At 47.1% G+C, this 14,837-nt stretch overlaps 3 protein-coding genes across 4 annotated transcripts; all 3 read right to left on the bottom strand.

The window, feature by feature from the left end:
• Nucleotides 1-1,463: 1,463 nt before the first annotated feature.
• On the bottom strand, nt 1,464-2,411 carry LOC136054424 (olfactory receptor 52R1-like). Its single transcript, XM_065745692.1, has one exon. The coding sequence runs from the start codon at nt 2,409-2,411 to the stop codon at nt 1,464-1,466; it is 948 nt and encodes a 315-aa protein (XP_065601764.1).
• Nucleotides 2,412-7,252: 4,841 nt separating this feature from the next.
• On the bottom strand, nt 7,253-9,634 carry LOC136054420 (olfactory receptor 51E2-like). 2 transcript variants are annotated; one of them, XM_065745688.1, is made up of 3 exons: nt 9,599-9,634; nt 7,956-8,900; nt 7,253-7,407 (listed from the first exon to the last, which is right to left on the bottom strand). In XM_065745688.1, exons 2-3 carry the CDS (start codon nt 8,850-8,852, stop codon nt 7,369-7,371), a joined length of 936 nt encoding a protein of 311 aa, XP_065601760.1. In that variant the 5' UTR covers nt 8,853-8,900; nt 9,599-9,634; the 3' UTR covers nt 7,253-7,368. The 2 variants fall into 2 exon arrangements, with proteins under 2 accessions (XP_065601760.1, XP_065601759.1); XM_065745687.1 differs by lacking the exon at nt 7,253-7,407 and having other exon boundaries at nt 7,899-8,900.
• Nucleotides 9,635-13,299: 3,665 nt separating this feature from the next.
• On the bottom strand, nt 13,300-14,274 carry LOC136054430 (olfactory receptor 51G2-like). The gene has a single exon (XM_065745698.1). The coding sequence runs from the start codon at nt 14,272-14,274 to the stop codon at nt 13,300-13,302; it is 975 nt and encodes a 324-aa protein (XP_065601770.1).
• Nucleotides 14,275-14,837: the final 563 nt, after the last annotated feature.

Raw genomic sequence — 14,837 nt, 5'->3', positions numbered from 1 at the left:
TCCCTTTACCCACCCTGGCTGGGGGCAGGGGCTATTGTGGCTGGTGGGCACCTCACTCAGTTCCGTTCAGACAGGAGGACGTCTCACTCGGACTGGAGGGAGTCTCTTTCAGATTGGAGGGAGTCTCTTTCAGATTGGAGGGAGTCTCTTTCAGATTGGAGGGCATCTTGCTCAGATTGGAGACCATCTTGTTGAGACTGAGGGTTGTTGAGTGTGGACTGGAGGGCATCTTGCTCAGTTTGGAGGACATCTCTTTCAGTCTGGAGGACATCTTTCTCAAACCGGAAAGCATCTCACTTGATCTGGAGGGTGTCCACGTTGGATTGGAGAGTGTCTTGGTCAGACTGGAGGCTGCCTAAACTGGACTGGAGAGTTTGCTAGCTAAAAGACTCTCCTTCTGGATCTGGACACTGTCCCTTTTGGCTCGGAGACTCTCTCGCTCTATTTCAAAAACTATGCTTCTCTTGGATAGTACTGAATAAGGTCTGATTGGCATAAGTCACACCCCAAATAATTTGGGCCTACTCAGATCTGTCGGAGCCCCAACATCCCGGTCTGAAATATCTGCTTAGGTTCTCAGGATGTTGCAGGTGTTCAAGAGAAAAGTCCCATGACGCCTGTGATGCCCGTTTCTCTAAAATCTCTTCTAAGTCCCAGTATGTTTTGAGCATTAAAAGGGAAAAGACAACGAAATGCAGTCCCGTCAAGAGCAGTTTTAAAAGAGAAAGCTTTTTAGCTTTTTGTTTTATTTTGTTTTCTTTACTAAAACAAGATGGCAGCACCCAAAAAAGTTGACAAATATCCCAGAACATCTGGCAGTACGCCTGGACTTCAAGGCCATGTTTCGTAGTACAGCACCTGCAGTACAGATCAGTTTGCAAACAAGAGACAGAGATCCACTCTAAAAGTATGTCTCTACTCAGCTAAGGCAGCCAGCTTGCCCCACGTTGGGCACCAGAAATGTCAATGGTTTACGGGCAGGTTCGGCCCGGTTCTGTGACAATCGGTGTGGGGGACACATGGACCCACACCCCAGGAAAGGAGAAGGGGGAAAGGAAAAAGGGAAAAGAGATGGCCCTAGAAACAAAACAGCAATGCAAAGTCCTCTGGGGAACGGAGTTCTCTTCTGAGACAGGTATACCCATAACTATTGATCCACAGAGCTGGAGCATTAACTCTGTAACTCCCAATACACCACACGATGTGATGATGTGGAATACCAATACCAAAAATCATACAACCATGACAACTCTGCACTTGAGACATACTGCTGCAGCTCCTTCTGAGATACTCAGGAACAGAGAAGGAAAAGAAAATCTAGCAATCTCTGCAAGAATGCCCTTCGTGTGCTGCATGCATTAAAGTCGAGTTACTCCCTGAACAAAGAGTCACAGCAATAACATGGTAAAATTACCAGGGTTCCCTATAAAACATGAGCACAGTTTGTGGCATAGAGGCACAGGTCAGATTCCCTTCCTCTGGAAGAAGACAACTATCTTGTGCCTGAGTTGCTTGGTTCTCATCCCATAAATGATGGGGTTTAACGTGGGGGGCAACAGGAGATAGAGGTTGGCCACCAATATATGGATGTGCTGAGGGATGCTGTGTCCAAACCGGTGCGTGAGGAATGAGAAGAGGCCAGAGACATAAAAGGGAAGGATGACACAGACGTGGGATACACATGTGTTAAAGGCCTTGTGCTGAGATTCAGAGGATGACAGCCTCAGTACTACTCGTAGGATCATAGTGTAGGACACAACAATCACAGTAATGTCAAACACTGTCACTGCAAATGCCACAAAGATGCCATAGGTGGCATTGACTCTGGTGTCCTCACATACCAGCTTCACCACGGCCATGTGTTCACAGTAGGAATGGGAGATGACACGATGCTGGCAGAAAGCCTTCCTATGGAGCAGGAAGCACATGGGACTCACCATGAGGACTCCCCGCAGCAGCACCAGGCTCCCGAGAGCGGTCACCACGGGCATGGAGAGGATGCTGGAGTGCCGCAGGGGATAGCAAATGGCAAAATAGCGATCCAAGGCCATGGCCATGAGCACACCCGACTCCACTGCTGAGAAGTTGTGGATGAAAAACAACTGAACAAGGCAGGAAACAAAGCCAATCTCCCCGGAGCCCCACCAGAAGATGGCCAGCATTTTGGGTAGCATGGATGTAGAGAGGACCAGGTCAGTGAAGGCCAGCATGGCCAGGAAGAGGTACATGGGCTCGTGCAGGCTGGACTCTGTCTTGATGATGATGAGAAGGATGATGTTCCCCAGCACAGCGATGGCGTACATGATGCAGAAGGGGAAGGCAATCCAGAACTGCTCCTTCTCCAGCCCAGGAATGCCAAGCAGGAGGAAAGAGGGAGGGTGGGAGAGTGAGGTGGAGTTCAGAGAAGACATGGGTCCCTTCTTGTCTCTTGCCTTTTCCGATGGCACTTGCATCCTGTAAAAAACACCAAACAGCCTTGGGGTGATGTGGTTATCAGCAAACACTCATCTGAGCTGGGAGAGTGCTCCATGACATGCTCCCATCTCCAAAGCACGTTCAGCCCAGCACGCCAGAGGAGAACCAGCCCAAAGTGAAGCTGTCAGTGGGCACAGAGGCAATGCAAAGTCATTGCCAGCAACCGTCCCGCCCTGCAGAAGCTTTGTTCTGAAGCACGCTGCCTGCTCCTGTAAGCAGAGGCACGGGCTGTTTGCCATGGGCAAGGCACGTGCATGGTGAGTGAGAGCCTCAAGACCTGAAAAGCTCTGCACAAACCCCAAACACTCACCCGCCTTCTGCAGCTTTCCTGGCAGGGACTGGGAATTGCACGGACCAGGAGATATTTATAAGCTACCAGGGAAATCTTAGCTGGGAGATCTGAATTTCCCCTGCCAATTAACGTAGAGAAAAATAATTAGGTAAAGAAAAATAGTAAACACTGGAAGTCAGGTTTTAATCACCTCAGTGCTGGTGATCTCACAGTCTGCAGCATGCTTGGGTCAGTTTTATGTCTGTTTTCTTGCAGTATCTTCCAGAGTTATTTGAGTTACTTACTATATAGAGGCACACACTGTACCTCCCTGTGCTGTTGTGGTGGTGTTCTCACAGTATTGCATGACAGAATGATGTGTGTTGGTAGGGGTCCTTAAAACTCGTCTGAGCCATGGCCTCTGTCGTTGATACTCACATTTTCCTCTTGAAGTTTCCTATTACTTCTCTGCAGCACATCTTTGGCCATGTCAGTTATGTCAATTTCCATGAGTCTTGCAGGTAATAAACCCTTCCTTCTTTTTTCTTTTTCTTTACTTTTCTTATTTTATCTCCTCCAATTATATCAATCCCATGAGTTAGTGGATAGATCGACACCACTTTTTCATTTCCTGCCACTGCACAGGTCTCACATCACTCCATGCTGACTCCTGTGCCAGTTCTATGCTACTGTGACTTCCTGTTCTCTCTCCATTAGAATGCCAAACCTTCCTCTCATTCCACTTTCCCTTCCTTCTCTCTCCTTCTCCCTCCTTTCCCTTTTCTCTCCCTTTTGCTAGTGATTTTGTTTCTTTCCTCTTCCTCTGTGAGCTAGCTGTGGCTGAATGAAGGCCAGCAAGCTCTGCACATCCCCACCTCTGGCACTCATGGAGGAGAGAAGGACTCAGACCCCTTGTGCTCTGGGTGGGGCCTTTATTGCATCTGGATAGTGTTGACAGGGGGACTGCACAATGGACAAGTGTGTTGGGGACCCAAATTCCCCTGACCACAGAATGATTTCAGACGGAACCAAGTATTCTGACAGTTTCAAGGGAGGGCTATAGCCACAAATATTAGTTTTGTAGAGAGAGCTGACCTTGCTAGTTCATCTTGTTTTTTTGCAAAGACTTTTTTTATGAGCAGGTGTTCCACTTGGGTCTGCATCGCACATTGGCCACATGAGTGCTGTGTGTAAGTGGAACAAACCCTGAAAACCCTGGGGAGAATCAAAGCTGGAGAGAGGTGGAGGGGGAGAGAGGAAAAGTGCACCTTGAAGCCCTGCTGGCACTGCCTACTGCATCCACCGCCGACATCTTCCTTCTTCCCCTCCTTTTCAGCATTTTGCCACCTCCCAAGGGTCGGTAAATGACAGTGCATGGTTTTGGGGGTTTCTGCTTGCCTCCTAGTGGGATTATTTATCAATGGATGCCTGTATGTGAGTGAGGGTGTGTATGCTGAACAGAACTGGTAACGCTCTGTGCTGCTCTCAGTGCGCAGTCTGCTTGCCTCTGCTCCTGAGACATCCCGTCTCTTGGATCCAAACACACCCTGAAACAAACAGGTCAACTAGGAAATGACTGCTCGACTGCTGCAGTCATCCACACGCTTCCTGAGGAAGAACACATCCCTTCTCCAGAAAAACGACATCCCATGTTTTGACAAGGAGATTGGAAGCAAAAATCCCACGTAACCAACAGAAATTCATCATAGCTCTCTGCTCTGCAGCTTTATCAGCAGTCGTTCTACAAAACACAGCATTTTCAGGGTGGTTCATTCATTTTCCTTTATTAATTGTTCTCTCAGTACAAAAGGAAACAAAATAAGGAACATATGGAGAACGAGCAGGAGCCGTTTCTCAATGTCACAGCCATCTGAGAAGTGTTTGGATCCATAGTGCGTCTCTGAAAAAGTCATTCACACTTCTCGAATCACATTAGGCAGGTACAGATTGTTTTCCTTTTTATGAAAATGTGCTGCCCTTCAAGCTCTAATAAAAGAGGATACGACAGAAATGACTAGGGATGAAATTGCTTTTTAGCCCCAGCTGGCAGCTACTTGTAACTTGCTTAAATGGAAGTATTTATTTTGAAATAAAATGGGCTTTAATTTATTCCTGAAGCTACAGGAATACAGACTACAAAAGGACACCCCTTTTACTCGCAGTGTTTGCTGGCAATCAGAAGAAACCACACCAGACTCCAATGTATTGTCTGCCACCTGAAGGCCCCGGAGCAAAGCAGCATGTGTCCTGGGTGAGCATCCTCTGTCAGCAAAACTGGATGCTATGGACAAGAAGTAAGACGTCCTTGGTGCAGCACAAAACCCATGCTAAAGAGGAGGACAGACAGGCATGAAATTCCCTCTGGAATTTAGTACCCCACAGATGCAATCCCACACACTTCCCGTGCATCATTAGAACTGGCAGTGGTGTATATACACGGTGCCACACTGATAAACCAATGCCACGCGTCACAGGCAACATGATAGTGGAAGATTCAAGCACGAGCAGGGCTCCCTGATCTGCTGGACAAGATCTGCAGCTGCTTCTGTGTGCCCACTCCTGGCAGCAGTGAGGGAGGAGAGCTCTTGACCCTCTGCACTTCTGGGGTGTGTGCTTGCTTTCCTTTGCTTCCATTCTCTCTGATGGAAATAGTACATTTTGCTTACGTTGTTTTCCAAAATACTCTATTTTTCATAGCTAAACCTAAATCTATGGGCTTTCCCCATGTATTCTGATCCATTTAACACCAAATAAAAGTTCACTCTACAACTCTATGTCTCTAACACATCATTCACTGTTGTGAACCAGTGCAGATTTACACCTCCTGTCATCTTTGTTTTGCTCTTTTCTCCTTCTTTTACTTCCTCCCAGTGTTCATCGTGTTGGGCTCTGGGCTGACCTTTCCAGTCAGTCGTAGCTCACGGATTACCTGGCACTTGTTAAACTCCATCTAGATAGCAAATCCAGTTTTGGGACCCAGCACGAACAAAGGCATTGACAAGGGGGAGCATGTCCATCTGAGAGCTAGTAGGGTGGCTGGGTCTAGATCAGTGCTACTTGAGGAGGAAAATGGGCTTGTTCATCTTCAGAAGAACAGGCTTTGGCTCTTCCCAAGTGCAGAAGAGCACAAAGAGCCTTCCTCTACCCATGAGGATATCATCAGGAAGATGAAGCCAGGTTCCTAACAGTGTGGTGAGCTAGAGGATGAGGGGCACAAGTGTGAGTTGAAATTAGAGGTTCAAGCCAGATTAAAAGAGAAAGTCTTACACAGTAAAAACAGTCAGACATTGTAATAAGGGCCCAAAGATGTTCTACATCTGTCCTTGGAGGCTTTCAGCACCTGACTGGATAAACAGCTCTGCTACTTTGTGTGAGCCTGAACCTGACCCTGCTTTGATCAGTACTTTGGACTGGAGATGTCTTGAGCTCCCTTCCAACCCAAATTACCCTATAGGTTCTTTGATAATATTCTGTTGATGGAGACAACTGTGTTCAAGAGCTCCTGGACCTCCTACAGGAGCACAGATCAGCCATCATGAGAGTACCCAGTACCTCTAATCATCTGCGAGATGTCCTGACATGAAAGGTTGTGCACCCAAACGACTTCATGCCTTCCTCTTTGTTACTCACCTGTGTACTGACAGCCAGCTACAGACCACCCAGCCCTCTCACCAGAGGAATTCCAAGGGCTGCTCCAGAGTCCATCTGTGGGAACAGGAAACACATTCCTGCCCATGGCAATGCAGCCCAGACAGCTTCTGTAGATCTCCAAGGAGGAAGACTTCACAGCTAGCTCAGGGATGAAGAGCACAGTTTAAGATAGCCAACAAACAACAAGGTGGGAGTATAAACCAAGAGGGAAAAGAAGCGATTGCTTGGTTCCTTTTCTATTTATGAAGAAAAAAAATAATTTTTTTAATTAAAAAAATGATCATTTTTATTAAAAAAAAATGACAAAGTACATAAAGATTTTCAATGGATTGGGGAAATAGAAGATACAAGAACATCTTTAAATCAGTATGCTTCGCAGTAAAGTCCCATTGTACAACATCCCTTCCCAAGATCTTCAGCCTTTGGCCAAAATACAAAATAATGTCAATGAAAATGTTTTGTACACTGTTTTTTGTTTGTTTGTTTGTTTGTTAGTTTTCATTTCCATTCCCCTCCCAAGAAATATCATTGTTAAGCTGCATTTTGAGATGTGTGCCTGTGGACTGGGGAAGGCCAGCCAAGACAAATGCACTTTGAACCACGAAATCATTTGGGTAATCTTTCACATCCCCACTGACCCCAAGACTCATAGGCTTCCATCATCCATCACACTGAAGGAGTTTTACAGCTTCCCACTGAGAGGGAAGGCTATGAGGTGCTCTGGTTTCATCCAGAATATCTTGGAATTATAATGAAAATCTGAAAGATGGAAATTCATGCATGCGTGGAGTCAAAGTGATAAGACACCTTCTGCTTGGAAATAGTGATTCCTTCAGCTGGGGAGTATCCCTGACATTTATACCTTCCTAATTTTTCTCTTGATAGACTGCTTTTCTAGAGTATAATTATTGATGAAAATTATTGTCACAACCTCTGTCCGTAGCTCTGGGCTGTGAGGTGTCAGAGCTGCCTTAACTGAACACACAGTAGATCAGAACAGGACTACAGAGGTGGAGCACTTTTAAAGTGCATTTCTGCACTTATAATGTCACTTGCAATTATTTTACTTAAAGGTAAATTTTAGCCAAAAACTGCTAAAATTTTACTGGAAAGTGAGCACATCACAAGCACAAACCATGAATTCACTAAATCACTCAAAAACCACTGTGGCATTCACTCAGCTGTGCAAATGCTAGAGAGGAGATGGGAACAAAGAAGTGCAACATCAGGACACTGTTAGTTTGCTGAGTCTCTTTTCCTTCCCATATCTGCTGGATCAGGGTTTGATTTGGATCATCATAATGGATTCACTCTGAGTTTGGTGGAGTAAGCACTCTTGGAAAGAGTTTACAATTGCTATTTCCTTTTTACCCTGTGATAGCCCCTTGGAGTCTCCCACCGTGTGCTGAGTGCTGCACAGAGGAATCCCAGCTCCAAGGACTCTGAGTGTAACACATGTTGAGACACTGAGAAGAAACAGGAGACAACATCCAAGCACAAGTCACTGGGCAGTTCTGTTGTTGTATATGTGAAGGAAATTCAGGATCCTCCTCTGAATCTGTTTAGTTCTCACCCCGTAGATGATGGGGTTGAGCACAGCGGGCACAAGGATGTAGATGTTCCCCATGGTGATGTGGACCAGCGGAGCCAGGTCCCTCCCAAACCGGTGCACCACGGACAGCCCAATCAGTGGCACGTAGAAGGCCAAGACCACGCAGATATGGGCAATGCAGGTGCTGAACACCTTGAGCCTCTCCTTCCACGATGCCAGCCGCAGGACAGCCTTGAGGATCAGGAGGTAGGAGATGCAGATGAGGAGGGCATCCAGCCCCATGACCAGCAGGATGGCGGTGAGGCCGTACACCACACTGGGAGTGGTGTTGGCACAGGCCAGGTTCATCACGTCCTGGTGCAGGCAGAAGGAGTGTGACAGCACCCGTGAGCTGCAGAAGGGAAGGGGCAGGAGGAGCAAAGGCAAGGGCAGGAAGAAGAGGACTCCCCTGGCCATGGCTGCCAGCCCAATTTTTGCTGTCGTGGCGTTGGTGAGGATGGCAGCGTGTCTCAGGGGGTGGCAGATGGCCACATAGCGGTCCACAGCCATGGCCAGGAGGATGGTGGACTCGATGGCCGAGAGCGTGTGTATGAAGAACATCTGGACGAGGCAGGCACCGAAGCTGATCTCCCTGGTGTCGAACCAGTAGAAGGAGAGGACACGTGGCACTGTGGAAGTGGACAAGGCCAGGTCGATGGCAGCCAGCATGCAGAGGAAGAAGTACATGGGGACGTGCAGGCTGGGCTCCGTCTTGACGATGAACAGCACCATGCAGTTGCCTGCTATGGCCATGATGTACATGGAGCACAAGGGGATGGCCATCCAGAAATGGGCAGCCTCCAGCCCTGGGATACTGGCCAAGATGAAGGACGGGCTGAGGTCAGAGCTGTTGGGGAAGGGCATGGCATGCGGGATGAAGAGCAGTCATGCTATGACGTGGCACGTCCTCCGCTGCGGGGCAAAATCGAATAAAGAAAACAGATTTGTATTGCTCCTGCCCGGCTCCAATTCTGCTTGAGCTATACGGCCCGGTCAGAAATACACACTTTAAACTGCTATTCTGATCACATGGATCAGATTTTTAAAAATACTGGGATTTAAGTGTGTCGGGATGAAGCACCAATTGCCAAAACAACATCAGTGTCACCACCACAGAGATGAACATCCCCAGTTGCCTGGGCAGCCTGGGAGGGCTTGAACAGACACAGACCCTGCGTGACTGCCCAGCATGGCTGTCTGTCTGCAGAACTGCTGAGCTTTCTGACAATGAATTCCTCACCCTACCCCTGTAAAGCAGGGACACAGCACGTTTTTACTGCAGGTTATTACCATTACAATGACGTGGTCATTATACAGATGATTTGAAAAGTAGCATTTGGTTGCACAAAATCTGCTTTTACTTCACAACTGTGGTGAAGCACTCACCCTAAAACAGCAATCAGAGCTTATTTTCCCTGATGGGAGGTGATTCTGCCCTGACCTCTGATATTCAGAACTCACGTGCTAGCTTTTCAATTTACAAACACTGCAGGCAGACTGTTGCTATCAAGTTGTTTGAAAGCTATTCTAGCAAAAACACATGCAGCAAACCACTTACCCTAAGATGCAAGCAGAATGCACGGAGCACTTTAGTGTCTGCATCAGCTTACCTGCCACCACTGGAGTGGAAGGACAGCATTATTCTCACTGCTAGAAATCTGCCATTCTATTCATTTCTTGTGAGAAAATGCAACTGGGAGAGACGCTCACAGTAAGTCAGTGCTCCCTGGACTCTTCAGTTGACCTTTAGTTCTTCAGCCCTGAGGAATGTACCAACGTTTTCAGAAGTGACTAATGATTTTGGACTGCTGGTGTGAGGAACGCCATCCATAGAAGGAGCTCACTTTATGCAGAGCAGAGAACTGGGTCCATACCTTTAGAAACACCAGAGAGCACAGACTCGTTTTCGCTGTCTGATCCTTGTCCCAGTGGCTGCATTTGGCAGGAGGTGAGCACAGACAGTGAAGCCATCCGAGCCAGAGGACCACCAGCAGCAATCCCTGTGGCTGATCTCAACAAAGACTCACAGGCACTGGCCAGATTTGTCCCATGGAGAACGACTTCCCAGGACAATGCAGGTGGTGGAACACTCCTCACCACTGAGCAGTCCTCTCTGCTTCTCCCATCCCACGCAGCTGTGGGAGGGGAATATGTGTTTGGTTTCCTGAAGCTTTAAATTCTAGAAAGCCACACTGACCGCGTGTTCGTGTGATTATTATTCCTTTCATTAGAAGAACAGGAATGCATCAAGTCGAAATATTACTTCAGAGGGAAAAGAGAAAGCAAACCTTGCAAATGTGATGTTGTTCATAATCGGTGCATATCTGAGCTGAAGTTAAAATTTTGCCTTAACCGATGGCTTGATGAAATGCTGAAGGCTTTTTCCCTAACTGGTTGTCATCACTTGCAAGCAGAAAAGCTGTACCTGCTTGTGTTATCAGCTGCTGCTGGTTTTACAGATGCACCAGGTCCTGGCTAAGCTCTGGGCAGGAGGTGCTCACACTGCCTGCAGTCAGACCAGTGCTGCCTGTGTTGTTCTAGGCAGGACGTGGCTTGAGCCTCGTGCCACCACCAGCCTTGCTGCCAGCTCTGCTCAGGCAGAGGTGAGGGGATAGCACTGTCCTGGGCTGAGGTCTGGGCAGAGAAGCAAAGCCAACCCGCTTAGGGGAGGGAGGAAGGACAGATGTGGATGTGGCCAACAGATTTCCAGGACAGAGATTTGTCCTTATTCCTCTTTCAGTTACAGTGTAGACAAAGGCTCAGTGAGGCTCTGCAAACAAATGTGCCTTTCCTTCCCCTCCTTCCTCCTCCTTGTAAAATTTCCTCTTTCTCTTCTCTTTTGTCTCCCCCTCCCCTTTTTCTTCCACTTCCCCCTCTCTTCTTTTTTCCTCTCCCTTTCCACTCCTCCTCCCCTTCCATCTGTTCTCCTGCTCCTCCTCCATCTCCTCTCCTCTCTTTTTCCTCATTAAGCCATGCCTGTGATGTGTCTCGCACTGCTCTCTTGATTCATAGGAAATAAACCCATCAGCAAGTACTGTACGTGGTCCCATGGTACAAAGTGCAGAGCTCAGAGCACCACAGAATAGGAATTAGCATGTTTAAGTGGCTCATCTATCTGTTTTTTCACTCACACAGATGTCAAACCACAATTCACTTCCCCATTCCCAGAAGCAGCCACTACGATCAGTGAATGTATGTTATTAATAGACAGTACCTTGTGGAGGTGCTCAGATCCCAGACATCTGCTGGTGCCCTCCAGCTACTCCACTTGGGGAGGAAATGTGGAGGCAGATGAAGCTCTGCAGAACTGGGTGATGGAGGTGGATCAGATGCACTGCAGCCTCACTGCAGCACGGTTTCCAGCTGTGCTAATACACATCCCGCACATTTCCTGCCTCACCATCACTATCCAAATGCACATGTCCTTGCTGGATCACGGCTGGATCACGAGCCCCTCTGCCTTTTGTTGCTTCTGAGAACAGTCTGCAAGTTTTCGATGTGGGAGCAGTGCTGTGTGATCCTGCAAGCTGAGCAAGCTCTTTTTGTCACGTCAGAAGATACACTTGTTCTCCTACTCTTCTGATAGCAGCTGGCTACCAGCAGCCGGATGGACCGTAGGTATTCTGAGCAAAGAGCTCCCACCAGGTGCTACTCAATGCAAGGACAGAAGTCCTTGCAGTGTTCTGCTGAACAGTATTTCACCCTCTGTGAGGACCCACGGGGGCACTCAGCAAAATAACTAGCACAACACAATGAGATGAGAGTCCTGGGAGTCCTCCCCTCGGGAATCTGCCCTTCTCTCTTCCCATTTTCTTATGGAGAGATACTCTCATTATTCTTCTATGTATTTATTCTATGTGCAGGTATGAACAGACAAAAGACACCAGTCCTGGTTTAGTCTGAAGTGGGAGAAGCTTAGCAACATCGCAGTGCTGGTATGCAACCCTGTCCCACCACCTCTGCTACTTCACCCTCGCAAGGTAAATGATGACCATTCCTTCCTACTTTGCACAAAGGTCCAGGCTGCCCCAAACGTGGCTTAAAACCAATGAAAATACGTCACAGGAGGTATGAAAGATTAGGGGCAGTTTCGTTTTGTCTGTGGGAGGAAGCAAGCCAAGAGGGTCCTGAAAACATTCTGCTTGTCTGGCTGAGATCCATCTTGTAGAAGAGCAAGAAGATGCTTGGGGACACCTTCGTAAGTGACGTGACCCCGGAGATCCCCATTCCCCTCTGAGGGGGGCACTTGGTGCCTGGTGGATCTTAGCTGGAAGGTTGCAGGACGTGGTCTGTAAGGTCAGGAGGATTAGCCACTCCTACTTTAGATTTTGAACCTCTCTTCAGCAAGAGAGCTATCCACACCCCACCCCTGAATACCATCCTGATGCATACCTGATTCATGTAGTACTGCACTCATGTACAGCAAATCCCAAAGATTTTAAACAACTCCAACCTATTATTTCTGCACTATATAAACAGAAAAAAACGGTTTTGTCTTTATTTTTAATTTCCATTCAGTGATGTGTATTTTATTTGAATATATGATACGTACTTTACATTCAATGCAAAAAAAACCCAACCAAACAAACAAAAAAAAACCAATGGCTTGAACATAAGACTTGGTAGGATAGTAAGGTTCAATGAAAGCAAAAGGAGGTGCAGAAACAGCACTGCAAATGTGTATGGCAATTACACGATTAGAAATACAGATGAAGATTAAGGCTGAGCCATAGTTGTCAAACTAAGTGCTGTGGGTGCACTTAAAATGATGTAATCTTCCGAAAATGCTCTGTGCTCGGCCTCTGGATATGATCTCCATCTTGTGGGATGTTTCCAGTTGAACAAATTACTCTGATGTTGAATGACTTCAGACTCTTTTGGCCTCCATTCTGTCCTATGGAGTTGGTGGTCTTGGTTGGCTATGCAGTAACCTGAAATGAGGGAGCAATGATCCTGTGCAAGGGAGCCCAGGTGAAGCTCACATACTATTATCTGACTGCTGGATGCCATAAAACATATTGCAGAGGTTCCTTGCTCCACTCTGTTGTGTTACTCGGAAGGAGAAGCTAATTTTCCTGTAATTGTTTCCCATGAGTGGGGCTGTGCATGCAGGCTGTTGGACAGGAACAAGTGCCGTGCTAGGACAAGATATGAAAGATCACAGCTCTGGGTTGAGGGACAATGTCTGAGTGGATCTGCAGTCCCTTTGCCTGGCAGTGACACCCATGGATGCAGAACTAAGAAACCGGTCCACTAGTTCTGACCACAAAAAAGGTCCACAAGCATTTTCTGGGAGAACTGGTGAGTGAATCTACCACTCAGAATCACACTTCCTCCTCAGTGCCCGGAACAAAGCCTCACGAATGTGGCTGGATTTTATGCTGTAGATAATGGGGTTGAGAGCAGGGGGAATTATAAGGTAGACGTAGGCCACCAAAGTGTTAACCAGAGGAGGCAAATTCTTCCCAAAACGATGAATCATGGACAGTCCGATCATTGGGATGAAGAATATGAGGACGGCGCAGATGTGGGAGACACACGTGTTCAAAGCCTTGAGGCACTCCTCCTTAGTTGCAAGGCTGATAACAGTTTTAATGATCAGGATGTAGGACAGCACAATGCAGATAAAGTCCATCCCTACCGTTGAAAACAAAGCAATCATACCATAGAAGACATTGACTTTTATATCTGCACACGCTAGGTTCATGATATCAGGATGGAAGCAAAAAGAATGAGAAAGCTCAGTCTTCCCACAATAGGTTAATCTCTTGAGCAAGAAGGGTATTGGAAGAAGGGAGACCGTACCCCTCAGTACTATTGTCAGACCTATTTTTATGACAGTAGTCTTGGTCAGTATGGACGGGTATCTGAGCGGGTGGGAGATAGCAATGAAGCGATCAAACGCCATTGCCAGGAGCACAGAGGATTCAATGAAGGACAGTATGTGGATGAAGTACATCTGAGTGAGACAAACATCAAAGCCAATCCTTCGGATATTGAACCAAAAAATGCCCAGAGTAGTAGGCAGCGTACATAAAACCAGCCCCAGGTCAGTGACTGCTAGCATGGAGAGAAAGTAGTACATGGGTTCATGAAGACTTTGGGTCTTCTTTATGATGAATAGAATCATGCAATTTCCCAAGAGAGCAGTGAGGTAGAGTACGCAAAAAGGGATGGAGATCCAGTGATGAAAGGCTTCCAGGCCTGGGATGCCCATCATGAGGAAAGCTGAAGGCTGATAGAAGGAGCCATTGAATTCCCACGTGGTATGTGAGTCATGCTCCATCCCAGCTCAGATCTCACATGACCTATACCTAAAACAAATCAACAACAGAAACTCTGCATAATTGGACTCTCCACTGCATATAGAACGGGGTAACGACAAGCCCCACATCCTTCCACCTCCCCACTATACAGGTGCCTCTGTGTTGTTTGGGACACTAAACTTTAGTGTTGCTTGTAACTACACTCAGCTGACCACGAAACTACAAAACGAAAAAGAGAAGAATTCACGTATTTTCTTAAAAATAAAACCCAAAATATCTTCTTTTTCCTTCTGAAAATTGAAATTCAAACATTCCTGGTGACTGCAACTACTGCAACGACTTATTTTTGTCCACAAATTCCACGTTATGTTGCTCTTTTGAGTAAGCAAATGCTTTTTCCACAGTCATCCCAACCAAGACTGAGCTGCTAAGAAACTGACTTATTTTTGGTGCTAACTGGAAGGACCCGAGGATGGCAAAAATTACATCCTGATGTCTCAGTGAAGCTATCAGCGTTGGAAACAGATAAGAAACACAAACAGAGAACTGGTCTGACACCACTGCTCTCAACTCAGAAGACAGC

This window comes from Cyrtonyx montezumae, unplaced genomic scaffold, assembly GCF_038088225.1.
Source record: "Cyrtonyx montezumae isolate F1298 unplaced genomic scaffold, pur_monq_1.0 scaffold_37, whole genome shotgun sequence".
Lineage (NCBI taxonomy): Eukaryota > Metazoa > Chordata > Aves > Galliformes > Odontophoridae > Cyrtonyx > Cyrtonyx montezumae.
The sequence above is the reverse complement of the archived record's forward strand: the minus strand, read 5'-3'. Positions and strand labels throughout refer to the sequence as shown.